The sequence below is a fragment of the Drosophila eugracilis genome, unplaced genomic scaffold (assembly GCF_018153835.1).
Source record: "Drosophila eugracilis isolate 14026-0451.02 unplaced genomic scaffold, ASM1815383v1 contig_445, whole genome shotgun sequence".
Taxonomy (NCBI): domain Eukaryota; kingdom Metazoa; phylum Arthropoda; class Insecta; order Diptera; family Drosophilidae; genus Drosophila; species Drosophila eugracilis.
Window position 1 is genome coordinate 1,326,322 of NW_024573311.1, and position 13,704 is coordinate 1,340,025.

Here is a 13,704-nt window from a genome sequence, read left to right on the forward strand (position 1 = left end):
AAAGGCAATGGCAATGGCAATGGCACCCCGAAAATAGTTATAGAGTCGAACCCTCGGCAGACGAAAATTTGATTAAATTAAATTGAGTGCGACGGAGTTTGTGGAGCAGCGGAAGCCGGGCATCACTCTAAATATGTGTTTCTTTCAGATACATTTACAGTTATAGAAACACAAACAGATACAGATGCAAATCAAATGCTATTGAGCCAGCCAGTTTAGATCTTTGACGAACACGAGGTGAATGCACTCGCTCGCATTCTAATAATGCTCTTGTTGATGATGATTCCAGTGTTACGGATCTCCCGAATCCCCTTAATTGGTGGACTGCGGAGTGCGTGTTAATGGCCATCGTTGGTTGTAAGTCACAACTAGCAATTTAAGCTAATTGACATTCAAATGCAGTTGAATAAACTTCTTTTTGGGCAATGCTTGGTAATGGCTCAGGTCGTTGGCTTCTGTGATGAAAACTTAGATATTTACAGGACCACCACAGGATCATCGTTCATCATTATCAACCCCATCGATAGATCGCGCCCATCATTTATAAATTGCCGCATCAAATAAAGCCAAACGCTTGAGTAAATCCACATAATTGCCGTCTACCCTGTGCGAATTAAAGGTCTTTGATAACCGTAAAATACTCCTGGATGCCCAGCCTTCGCAATCAGTTTTTAAAAAATAAAAAAGTGGAGAGAGCTACTCCACCGTCCGGATGTGTTCGCACTCGTGTAAACATGCGTTTGTCATTAGACACACCGGAAATATTGACAGCATTCGACACACGGCGCACGACCAGCCGAAATCCTGCGAAAGGAACTTGCCACTTTATTTGCCATTTGATTTTTTAAAATTGTAAAAAATTTTCAATTCAACTGCTTCGCGATTGTTTTGCCAAGTTTCGCTTGAGTTAACAGCGTTAGATCTTCGAGGCTACCCTGGCCAGAAGATCGGGTGGTTTTTATTTTTGTTGGTGAAGAGGGGTGGCCTTGTCCCCTGTCCCATGTCCCATGTCCCTTTCTCTATCCCCGTACGTGTGTCCTTTGTCTGGGCATCTTTGTTTGGGCTGAAGTGTCGTCGCCATGTCGAATTATCGTGTTTTTTTTAAACTGAAGTACCTGAAATTTTACAGTTTCGGCTTCGGTTTTTTAATTCCTCCGAGAGAGTTTACTAATTACATTTTATTGCGTAGCGCGAATCGCTTTGTCGCCTTTGGCAAGTGTGAAAAATCTTCAGTTTTTTATGGTTGGCGATCTTTTTTCTTGGTCACAATTTATTCGGGCTTTGATTGCACATTCGAAAAACATTTTGAGACTGAATTCGTAGAAACTGTTTCTGTAGAGCACCGCCAAATGCCACGCGTTTCTAGGCAATCAAAACAATCCTGGGGCTTGTGGAATTTCTCTTAGGGACTAGGAATGCGGGTATCTATCGATGAATTGTGGGAGAATGCTTGTAAATATGATGTAATCCAATGCCATAATTTCAAAAAAAAACACAAAACAAATGCAAATAATATGCACGAGAAAGAATTTAGGCGAACTTCGCTGGAGAATCCCAATGAAAAATAAAACGTGGGAAAATATGAAAATATATTTTCGCTTGTAATCCTTCTCATAAGCATTAAACTAGTGGACAATGAGCCAGGGACAATGGAGCAGTGTGAAAATAAATATTCCACAGACATATAAGCCCATTAACAGAACAGCAAAACCCACACCTGACCTCAACTCAACTCAACTCAAATTTGACCCGACATCGGTTTGTTTGGACAGATTAGTGAGCCAAGCTACTTAGCCAGCAATCGGGAGATCACTTGCCCAAACGATCAGGCAAAGCATTTCGTCCCGAATTTTCAGTTGCCTTTACATTTCAATTTTCCATTTTCCAACGTCCGATGTCCGATGTCCACTATCGAGGGCCTGCGATCTCCCCTGTTTGTGGGCCCCATGCGGAGTGTGAAAGGTATTATCGCATTGACTCGATCTCCCATCGCCGGCAGAGTCCCTGTAGTTGTTGTCGTTTATGTTTTCATTTTCATTTATCAGTTTGTGGAAATGCCAGATGAACAATGAGAAATTATGAGACTTGCTTTAAATCATTTACCATTTAACATGATCCGATCCTTGGGACTTGGCACAGGGTTGTTCTAAGTTCCTATATTGGCCATCTTATCAGATTGTTGGGATCTGGCATTAGGATTTTCTCGTCGTTAGTTGCCAATTGAATGATTTCCTATATGCGGTTTTAATTGCGGCACTGTGGCAGTTGACTTTTTCCTATCCTCTATAACTTTCCAAACAGGGAAGTTCCACTTAATTAGCTGCGAATTGTTATTCGACGGAGAGACCGAGATGTCCGATGGTTGATAAGCTTCCGGACGAAAGGAAAGCGGAAAACTTTCTTTGCTTTCGGCGAGAGAGGGGTTGCATTGAAATAAAATGGTTTAATGATCCGACAGATCGGTGACTACCAGTCTTTATGACGGGTATTGGAAAGTTTCCCTTAAGGGAAAATCAATAACATGAAGTTTTAAATATACAATTTTTGATAGGGAAAGTAGTAACAGGAAATATCTGATGGTACTAAGTAAAAATTTTATATTAATTTGATCTTAATATGCCTATGTAATGTATGAGTTCATAAATAAAAAACCAAAAAAACTTAAAATGTTGATATAAAAATGTAATATTTTCCTAATCACATTTTCATGATATTTAAATTTCAAGTTCACATAGTCAACAAATCTTTTGAGCACTCACATATTGTGAATATCCGTGGCCATATGTTTGGCAATCGTTATAATCCATGGCCAAATCCCTTCGGACCAGAGCCATCTATCTGCCAGGGGCGTAACTTCCCACGACACCACAGACGGATAGGGTAGAATACCGAATTTATTATTACATTTATGCGTAATTTTTGGTCGAATTTTATGGCCACAATTGGGTTGAAATCTAAACTAGAGGAAAAGAGTTCTGCTTTCCACGAGATCCCGCGGAGAGAGTGTCAAATAAATTTGATTGGAAAGTGATCTCTCGTAATTGAAACGGAACAGTTAATTCCGGGCATCATTAAAGGGCCACACCCACCTTGGGTGCCGGAAATCTGAGACCAGGTAGTATGTCCTTCTTCGTCAGCTTCATAATATGCAACGTCATGACTTTCTTCCGTGTCAACGCCCCTCAATCCTCACTCAGCGCACCCTTTCCCATTGTCCGCCGTAATCCTTTGAGATCCTATCGCGTGCTACGATCCTGATCTTTTGGGCGACTCCTTGCCAGAAAAGGCGCCGCGGGTTGCTCGATTCAGTTCGTGTCATAATTGCATGGCTTTCGTAGTCCGTCGTGGAAGTGTGAAAATTATGGAGTTTCCTCACCCTTTCGGCATCTTAATGATTATGTTTTGTTTCCTTTATCTCTGACTTGAGATCGCCGAGGGGCCCAAGGAATTTGTTTGCCAACTTTGCTTCATTCATATGCCTGAGTTATGGCATTTACTTTTTGGGTTTCTAGGGGTTGTTCTCCTTTACGGGATTTCTTCTCTTTGGATATACGTTTTTTGCGTGCTAAATTGTGTTTTACGATCACCGTTTCCCCTGATCTTAGCTTGGAGATATCACCAGACTCACGACATTTGGGTTTCTTTTTTTTCGCAAACGTTTAATTTTTTATCTCTTTCGAGATCGTGAGAAGTAGTTCCGTTAGTTATTCAATTCTCTTAAAGAGTTTGTAATCATCTAATGAAATTTTAAAGAAGTAGATTATCTTAAAGGTTTTTCGTTAACCCTGCGTTAATACCAGAGACCAGCTACTAAATATTCTAAATATTATGTAAAAATAAAAACTATTTGACGTAAAAACCTGAATAATCTCTTATGTTTTTCTGCTTTTGAAAATTGAAGACCTTTATGGGCCATATTTTTACCGATTTAATGTTAAAGCCTTTAACTGATATACTTTCAATGCCTTTTCCAAACCAACTCCATTTTGTTTCAAGCTCTTGTTTGCCCTCCAACCATTTCACTTTGTTCCCCATTCCGAGATCCAACTTCAGTACGAGAGTAAATAGGTCCGACCACTGGCATCTGCCAACCACTGTAACCAGGTGTACCCATCAGAGCTCATGCCATCTAGCAGTTCCCCATACCCAGAATCCCCATTCCCCCATCCCCATCACTGATGGTTGTAAACTTTTTTTCTGAACTTAATTAGCTTTGACTGGGGTTGGGGCCGTGTTCTTTTCCATCGAGTGCCCCAAACCCTTGCTTTTATATCGTACAATTACCCAGTGGAGCGCGTGCTGCAACCGCAGGTGCTAGAGCAGCACAGCACTCGTCGCTCTACCCAGACTCTCCCAGTTCCCAGTTCCCAGCTCCCAAATGCCAGTTCTCAGCTCCCAGTTCCCTTTACCATTCTCCATCTCCAGCTGCTGGTACTACCAATCAAACCTGCTCGGCTGCTCTCCTCGTATCCGAATTCGAGTGTGTCGGATAAAACGGATAAAACGCACACCACTGCAACAAAAACTGGAAGCCGACGGGCCAATGGGCATGCCGCATTCAACTCGAGCAACCCTCGTGCGATTCGACTGCTGGCAACTTAACTGTGCTGCGCAGACCGGGCCCAGTTAGTCAGCCTTGCGCAGTCGATGCGAACGGACGCGTCGCTCTAGTGAAAAGTTGAGAAAAGCAAACATATAGGAAAAACTATAATAAGGAAAACCCAAACTAAACGTGACCGCGTGTGAATAAAACAAGAATTACAAAGACAGCAAAAATGGTTTTAAACGGCATGCCCATCACTATGCCAGTACCGATACCAGTACCCATGCCTGTGCCCAGTCCACCAGCCACCAAATCTTGTGTCGCTGTCGACTGGGACATCAACGACTCCAAGATGCCGTCGGTGGGGGAGTTCGACGACTTCAGCGACTGGGCCAATGGACACTGCCGGCTCATATATTCCATTCAGAGTGATGAAGCCAGGAAACACGCCAGCGGTTGGGCGATGCGCAACACAAACAATCACAATGTGAACATCCTTAAGAAGAGCTGCCTGGGAGTACTTCTGTGCAGTGCCAAGTGCAAGTTGCCCAATGGAGCCAGTGTTCATCTGAGACCCGCCATTTGCGACAAGGCCAGAAGGAAACAGCAGGGAAAACAGTGTCCCAATAGGTGGGTTTTCCAACTTAAAAACCAATCATTAGAATATCAAAACTAACTAAGTATTTTTCCATTTTATTAGAAACTGCAATGGACGTTTGGAAATCCAAGCCTGCCGCGGACACTGCGGCTATCCTGTGACCCACTTCTGGCGACGGGACGGAAATGGCATATACTTCCAGGCTAAGGGAACCCACGATCACCCCAGACCCGAAGCCAAGGGATCAACCGAAGCCAGACGCCTTTTAGCCGGAGGAAGACGAGTGCGCAGCTTGGCCGTTATGTTGGCCAGAGAATCGGCTCTTAGTGATAAGCTGAGCAGCCTAAGGCCTACAAAGAGACAGGCCAAGACTCAGGCAGTCCAAGAGAGCAAACGCAGGAGGATGGGTGATCAAGAGGTGACCCCAAATAGCCAAGAGTTAATAGGAACAGCCGGCTATCTGCCCACTTCCACGCCCACACACAGCGCGAACTTTAACCAAACTCAGGGATCATATGGCACAACGGGATCAGGATCAGTGACAAGTCAGTGGAACGGTGATATCTACTACGAGGGATCATCCTATGGCAATGGAATGTACGCTTACGATATGCTCCACTCGCCCCTCTCCGCGCACAGCTCAACGGGTAGCTATTACCAGGAGAACCTCCCACAGCAATTGCCACAGCAGCAGCAGCACCAGCAGCAACAACTTTCCCCCCAGCAACCTATGCCGGCCAACTACGATCAGTCGATCTCAGCGAGCTTCCAGTGCGGAATGCCCTTGTACGAGAGCTGCGATGACACCTCCAGCTTGACCAGCAGTTCGGGCTACAGCTCCGAGGATTACGGATACTTCAATGGATATCTACCCAACTCTCTGGACATAAGCAACGGTAGCCAGAGCCAAAATCCCAGCCAGGACGGAAGTTTCTACACCACCAGCTCAGAGATCTTCAGTGTTTTTGAGTCCACCCTGAATGGAGGAGGTGCCAGTGCAGTAGATCTTCTATATGATGAAGCAAACGCGTACCAACAGCATCAGCAACAGGCCAACTTCCTGCCCCTCGCCTCGTCTTACCAACAGGAACAGCCGCAGGATCAACTGCAGTCCGCCGACTACTACTACAGTAATACAGGAGTGGACAATGGATGGAATATCCAAATGGACTCGACATATCACCCAACCACCACCACAGATCCCGTCTACTGCTAGGAGGATCGGGAGACGAGACAGTTGCCACACTTCGATCTCTCATTGCAACTACTATTACTGAGCCACTCAAGCGTTGTTCTAGTCCCTAGTTGATTTCCATTCATGTTCCCATTGCTTGTTGGTCCTTATTATTATGTATGAAATATTTGTATTGAACGTTTCTAGTTTGTACTCTTGTACTTGTTTCCCAGCTATTCCAAAGTTTTAGAGCAAGTAAGAATTATAATAATAATCTTAACCTATAAGCCTATATCATGGTAAGTCACATTTCCCACCTATTTATGAACTTTTGTGTAGTAATAAACATTTTTTGAAAAAAAAGCAAACAAAAACCTTAATCAGAGTAACCTTTTTTGATTACTGTCAGAGAGGGGAGAACGGAAGCAGATTCAGTATACATAGTTACATAGCCAGAAGATAGAACACAATTCAAAAATAGAAATAAATTTAAATTTTTTAGTCAACTGAATTTTTTTTTTTTTCGAAATGCTCCAACGTATCCCCAAACATGCTAGGAACCTCCGCAATAGGTCTGCGACGGTGAGTAACTTATATACTACGGTATACTGTATTATCCCAAGAAAACGTTTTAAATATTTTAAAAGCGTCGTGCAAGGGCGAACCGAGCTCGAATGCAAAACAACATGTCCGGACATTCAAATCGACGGGGGACTAGCTATCGCAGATTCCGGCCTTTGGGGTCTGGAAGATGTATTCTTGTTAGACGTCAGCATAGGAACTCAACTGGTATTCAACACCGGGCAATTTCCCGAAGAAGGAATTTTAGACGTAGGACCCGGAACCAAGCTCCTGTGCCATCCGTGAATCAATCCAATCCATCAATACAGACAGGGCAATGTACCCTATACATACCAACCAATCAACCAGATTGTACTTTAGACGACTTGCTAGCAAATGTAATTAGAGATATATCGACGGAACTGTTGGCCATAAGGAGGGTAGAAACCCCATCTGGTTACGATCGTATGTTTCACTTTAGTAATTTCCTAACATCAAATTATTATGTACCTTACTTTTAGTGGAATTTTATATATTGGATAAAAATCAGGAGGTTCAAGGTGAAGTTAACGACAATGATCCTAATATTGGCCAAGAAGTTCAGGAAGCTCAGAATAATAATCCCAATATCGATCAAGAAGTTCAGGGTAGTAGTCCTAATATGAGCCAAGAAGATCAGGAAGGTCAGGATAACAATCCTAATACGGGTCAAGAAGTTCAGGATAATAGTTCTAATATAAGCCAAGACGTTCAGGAAGGTCAGGATAACAATTCTAATACGGATCAAGAAGTTCAGGATAATAGTCCTAATATAAGCCAAGATGTTCAGGAAGGTCAGGATATATATTCAATCATGGGACAAGATGTTCAGAAAAATAATGAAAATGGAAATGATCAAAATTAACACAAGAAAGCACCAGATGACATTTATAGAAATCGGTAAAATAACGATGAGAACAATGGCATATATTGAATTATTAGCTAAAAGTACAGGTCAATTTATATATGTTTTATCTGCGAAGATATCAACAGATGTATCCACTGTACTTTTTAATTTTACAACAATAATTCTTGTCACCATCCGTTTAGAGAACGTTTTCCATTTTACACTTTTCCCATCTGTGTTTGAACGATCGTCCTAAAATCAATAACCGAAATGAAACTAATCTTCAGGAATAACTAATTTAATGAATTTATGAAGATCTATTTTATTTAGCAAAGAATAATATGTCAATATTATTTCTCCTATTAGAGAGCGTTTAAAATAAAATTTCAATTTCAATTTCCATCGGCAATCAAATCCAGGGTCTATTAAACCGCTTACCTCCTGTCAAAGGCCACTCAAATATTTAGATATTGTTACTGAACTTTTTTTTAAACCGATTATAAATAATTAAAGATATAAAAAAAAGGTTTATCGAGGTAAGGGGTTGCAAGTACTCGACCCTAATGGGGGTTTGAGATCGACCATAAACAAAACGCCCATTAGTTGTCATGTCGCATGGAAAGTGTGCCGCTGACGCGTGCGACCTTCAAGGATATTCGCACACTCGGAACTCGTAGAGCTGAAACAAAAAAATGAGGAATGACTTTGTTTCAAAGGATATTTGCATATAAAATACTACGAGTGTGCGGCTGCGCGGAACCCGGGGCCAAAATGAAAACATTTAAAATGTTTTGATTTCATTTATGTTAATTTCCAGCCATAAATCACAACAGAGCGTGTGCTTCCTGTCGCGCCAGCCTTCTCAGTCCTGCAACAATATTGGTCCTTGCTATTTGATTAGCCCTTAACCCAAACCCGAACCCTCGCATGCAAATGAGAACTCTTTCGGGAGTCGCTGACTTTGCTGCTCATTTTGTGTTATCCTTGGGTGCTGAGGGGAGGATGCCGAAGATCACAAAGGTTTATGCAAATTTTTACTGATGCTGATCCCATTGTTGCCGGTGTAATTCAATATTCGCGTGAATTAATGCCCGATCTCTCTGCCTAAGTCTGAGGTTTCGCAAATTCACATTTGCAAATCCAGAAACTAATTTCAAATTCAAATGCGTTTCGGTGCCAATTTGTTAATGCAGATTTTTGCACACTTAATGAAGCTAATGGAGATGTCAATTTAGGGTTAGATTCCTTTCATTGGAATATCCCTTTTAAGTTTCTTGGGACTAATAAAGTGGGGTATATATAAATAGTTTGATTATATAAAACTTTTAATCTATTATATAAAATTAATGTTAACTAACTGTCAATTCCTTTAATCTAGTGAAAACATTTCCTCCGACATTTATTCTCTGCTGTTTGGAAAAGGTCAGGTCAGCCAGCCAGTCAGACAGTCAGCCGTCTACCAGCATTTGACTGACAGACCTTTGCAGTTGACATTAACCGACGAACTCGAGTGTGACTTTTTTGACTCTTCACACATCATAGGCGGATCAGCGGAGAAATCAAAACCGCAGCTGCAGCTTCGTAGGAAAACGATTAACTATTTATTTTATAATACATGCCACATAAAACGGCTGCGTCAAAGGCCACAAAGGCGTGTTGCCACAATAAAGCGCATGGCAATGTGGCAAAATCTCATCTGAACCTATTTAGGAGTGGCCACTTGAAAGGACAATGCTATCGAAGCAAATGAGGCGCGCTTAATTCGGCTTCAATGAGTCCTGGTCGAAGGATACGAGTAAGCGACCTGAAAAATCCGAGTGACATGCGTGTCCCGCAAATTGTGCGGCCTGTTAGTAGTCCAACCTCAGGCGGGGTGGGTCAGCGTGACGAATTCCCGCAAACAATATCTGCGGAAAAATCATCAAAATCAAAAGCGAGATGTAGAAAAATGTGGACTAACATTAGATCTATCTTTTTGTTATGTTTTGTTATATTAAAAAATAAAAATCTTTAGATTCAAAGGTTACCAATTACAATGGCAAAGTGATTTCCACGTAGTGCGCCTTTACTGAAATTTAATTTTTGTATAATTTTTTAAGTTTTCTATTTCTACGGTTTCCGAATATTTGTCATAAAAATATAATGTCCTTAAAGCTCTATTTAAAAAAACCTAATCCCAAAAGAAAACAAAAACATGATTTTATCTTAAATATCCCTTAAAAAGCATTTTAAATATTGAATGCTGTACTTCTAGAATCTAGACTATTATTTTAAATTATTTAAGGAGCACTTTTGTACAGCGCCATCTAGTTTTGAGAAACCAGATTCTAGCGATACCTAGTAAGTTTGCTTGTGCAGCCCTGGTGGCAAAGGTCCACTAAACCGCTACCGCTGGTTTAGTATTTCCGCCACATAAGCAGTGAATCAAAACAGACAATAATGTTCCTTTTAAATTTATTTTCATTTTTTTTAATATATTTGATATTTTGGATATATACAATACTTGTACAAAAAACTATTATTTACTTAAACGGAACAGTTCAATATTAGAATACCATTTACGTTCATCTAATCCTTCCTGATTTTTGCGAACTTTGGCTTCAATGACAAAAATGACTAATTATTAATAATAATAATTAAAAAAGATCCCGCTACTTTTTAAATTTTTCGGATTTTTTAGCGAGAAATCAGAGCTAGTCGATATAATTTGGTGGTAAATCCGTTTCACGATCTGGTATCACTGATGTGCAACAAGTCGAACAATTGCCGCATCGTTTTTCATAGCGAATCGCGAACACATAACTAACGGTGCAAGATCAGAGATAGCGCTAGCGACTAATTAATAAATAGCCAGTAAGCGAAAAGTGAAAAACCCTTTAAGTTCAAACCGTTAGTGCGCAATGTCGGCAACGAGATTTTTAAGTGCTGTTGGCCAAATTTCGCGACAGCAATTGCTGCAGAATAAGTGTACGAGAGGTGGGTTAACTTGAAAGACTTCTAAGAAAAACGTATAGGGAAAGTAAAAATTGCAAATTACCCTTAGAATGAAATTTGTCCCCTTAGAAAGGGGTACTGCTCAAGCGGTATCTCTTTCTTTTATTTTCTGGGTGAGCCACCCCCGACGCCGCATAACTGGACTTTGCACTTTGTACTCTCTCTTGACGTATAGCTGCTGTCTCTCGCTTTCTGATTTCCGATTTCGAGGGCCCTGAGATAATGACAACTAATCACCAAAACCGATCTCTTCACCCCACGCAGCCCTACCCATTTCGGCCCATCTCCTCCAAAACCGCCGCCTAATGTCCACGACAGCTGCTCCGGTTGCCAACAAGCACCTCCACACCAAGGTGGTCAATAATGTTCTTGTGATCAAGATAGACTCCCCCAATGCCAAGGTTAATTCCCTGGGTTCCGAAGTGAGCAATGAGTTCGAGCGCGTCATCAAAGATCTGGAGACGAATCCTGCTGTTAATTCGGCCGTTCTAATTTCCGGAAAGCCTGGATGCTTTGTGGCCGGAGCTGATATAGGGATGCTTGAGGCCTGCCAAACGGCGGAGGAGGCCACGGTGATCTCCCACGGGGCCCAGCTGATGTTCGACCGCATGGAGCGCAGTAAGAAACCCATTGTGGCCGCCATCAGTGGTGTCTGCCTGGGTGGAGGACTTGAACTCGCCCTTAGCCTGCCACTACCGCATTGCCACCAAGGATAGCAAGACTAAACTGGGTCTGCCGGAGGTCATGTTGGGTCTTTTGCCAGGCGGCGGTGGCACCGTGCGTCTGCCTAAGCTCACCTCCGTGCCAACGGCTCTTGATCTGGAGCTTACCGGCAAACAGGTACGTGCCGATCGCGCCAAGCGTCTGGGTATCGTGGATCTACTGGTGGAACCCCTTGGTCCTGGACTTCAGCCTGCCGAACAGAACACTATTGAGTATCTGGAGAAAACAGCTGTGCAGGTAGCCAACGATCTGGCCAGCGGTAAACTTCGAGTAAGATATATTAAGTTTAAAAAACAAAGCTTTTACCTAAAGACTACATATTTCCCACAGGTTAATCGCGAAAAAAGCGGTCTGGTTAACAAGATCCAATCCTTTGTAATGGACACCGACTTTGTAAAGAACAAGATCTTCGACACTGCCAAAAAGCAGGTTCTGAAGGCCTCCAATGGTCTCTATCCCGCTCCCTTGAAGGTTAGAGATTGGACGAACTCTTTCTGAACTTTTCAGCTAACTTTTATTTTGAAACAGATCCTCGATGTGATCCGTGCTGGCGTGGATAAGGGAACCGATGCTGGTTACGAGGCCGAACGCAAGGGCTTCGGCGAACTGTCAGCCACTCCTGAGTCCAAGGGTCTTATCTCCCTCTTCCGTGGCCAAACAGAGTGCAAGAAGAACCGATTTGGAAAGCCAGAGCGCCCTGGTTAAGACTGTGGGTGTTTTGGGAGCTGGTCTTATGGGAGCCGGAATTGTTCAGGTATCTGTTGACAAGGGTTACCAGGTGGTGATGAAGGACGCCACCGATGCGGGTCTGGCTCGTGGTATTGGCCAGGTCCAGAAGGGTCTAGAGACCGCCGTGAAGCGCAAGAGAATCTCTGGTCTGCAGCGCGATCAGACTCTGGCCAACCTACGACCCACTCTAGATTACAAAGACTTCAAGGACGCAGACATTGTTATCGAAGCTGTGTTCGAGGACATTAACGTCAAGCACCGTGTGATCAAAGAATTGGAGGCAGTTGTTCCTGAGCACTGCGTCATTGCTACCAACACCAGCGCCATCCCTATCACAAAAATTGCTGCTGGAAGCTCGCGTCCCGAGAAGGTTGTCGGTATGCACTACTTCTCGCCCGTGGACAAGATGCAGCTCTTGGAGATAATTACCCACCCAGGCACCTCCAAGGACACCATCGCCCAGGCTGTGTCCGTTGGTCTAAAGCAAGGCAAGGTCGTCATCACCGTTGGTGATGGCCCTGGCTTCTACACTACCCGCATCCTCGCCGGTATGCTATCTGAGGCCGTAAGGTGTGTACTGGTTGATGTTACCATTTTTAATAATTGTTATGCTATGTGATTAAGGAGAAACTGATAATTCTATTGCCATTCATTTTTAGACTGCTGCAGGAAGGCGTGGACCCCAAGGATCTCGACATATACACTAAGAAGTTCGGTTTCCCTGTGGGCGCCGCCACCCTTGCCGATGAGGTTGGCATTGATGTGGGCTCCCACATTGCCAGTGACTTAGCAAAGGCATTCGGAGAACGCCTTAGCGGTGGAAATTTGGAAGTGATGAACGATTTGGTGCTAGCCGGTTTTCTCGGACGCAAATCTGGAAAGGGCATCTTCCTGTACGATGGTCAGAAGCGCGGCACTCGTCCAGTGAACAATGATGCCGTAGAGATCATTAAGCAAAAATATGCCCTGGTATCAAAGGGAGCCAATACGCCCGAGGATCTGACCCTGCGCATGGTGTCGCGTTTCGTCAACGAGGCTGTGCTGTGCCTGGAGGATAAGATTTTGGACAGTCCACTCGAGGGCGATGTGGGCGCTGTTTTCGGTCTGGGCTTCCCTCCATTCTCCGGTGGGCCCGTTCCGTTGGGTGGATCATTACGGAGCCGGAAAGCTGGTCAGCAAGATGCAGTCTTATGCCGAGCTCTACGGAGCTGCGTTCAAACCCTCCCAGACTCTTCTCGACATGGCCAAGGACCCGTCGAAGAAGTTCTACCCCAAGACTGGCTCCTCGAAGTTGTAGATCCGATCCAATCTGATCCCAGCCTCCGATAAAGCCACCAACGAAATTTAGCTTTTACTGCGAAGTCAGAATCAAGGTTATTCCTTGTGCATTTCTCTTTTAAATGTGGGGCATGGCCCCTGCGAAGCACCCTATGTTGAAGTTGTCAGACTTAAATTAAAGTTTACCATGTAATTTTCCATACTCTAAATTGTTTATT

General features: G+C 43.3%; 3 protein-coding genes across 3 annotated transcripts; all 3 read left to right on the forward strand.

Annotated features, from left to right (window-relative positions):
• Positions 1–4,644: 4,644 nt before the first annotated feature.
• Positions 4,645–6,671, forward strand: LOC108111243 (transcription factor glial cells missing). Its single transcript, XM_017220646.2, has 2 exons — positions 4,645–5,173; positions 5,244–6,671. Exons 1-2 carry the CDS (start codon positions 4,776–4,778, stop codon positions 6,355–6,357), a joined length of 1,512 nt encoding a protein of 503 aa, XP_017076135.2. The 5' UTR covers positions 4,645–4,775; the 3' UTR covers positions 6,358–6,671.
• A 110-nt stretch (positions 6,672–6,781) lies between these two features.
• On the forward strand, positions 6,782–7,780 carry LOC108111244 (TNF receptor-associated factor family protein DDB_G0272098-like). The gene is made up of 3 exons (XM_017220647.2): positions 6,782–6,897; positions 6,963–7,341; positions 7,398–7,780. Exons 1-3 carry the CDS (start codon positions 6,844–6,846, stop codon positions 7,778–7,780), a joined length of 816 nt encoding a protein of 271 aa, XP_017076136.2. The 5' UTR covers positions 6,782–6,843.
• Positions 7,781–10,492: 2,712 nt separating this feature from the next.
• LOC108110916 (trifunctional enzyme subunit alpha, mitochondrial) lies at positions 10,493–13,688 on the forward strand. The gene is given in 8 exon segments (XM_017220186.2): positions 10,493–10,738; positions 11,021–11,436; positions 11,438–11,749; positions 11,810–11,950; positions 12,008–12,178; positions 12,180–12,778; positions 12,868–13,336; positions 13,338–13,688. Coding segments are annotated over 8 exon segments (2,352 nt in total). The 5' UTR covers positions 10,493–10,662; the 3' UTR covers positions 13,506–13,688.
• Positions 13,689–13,704: the final 16 nt, after the last annotated feature.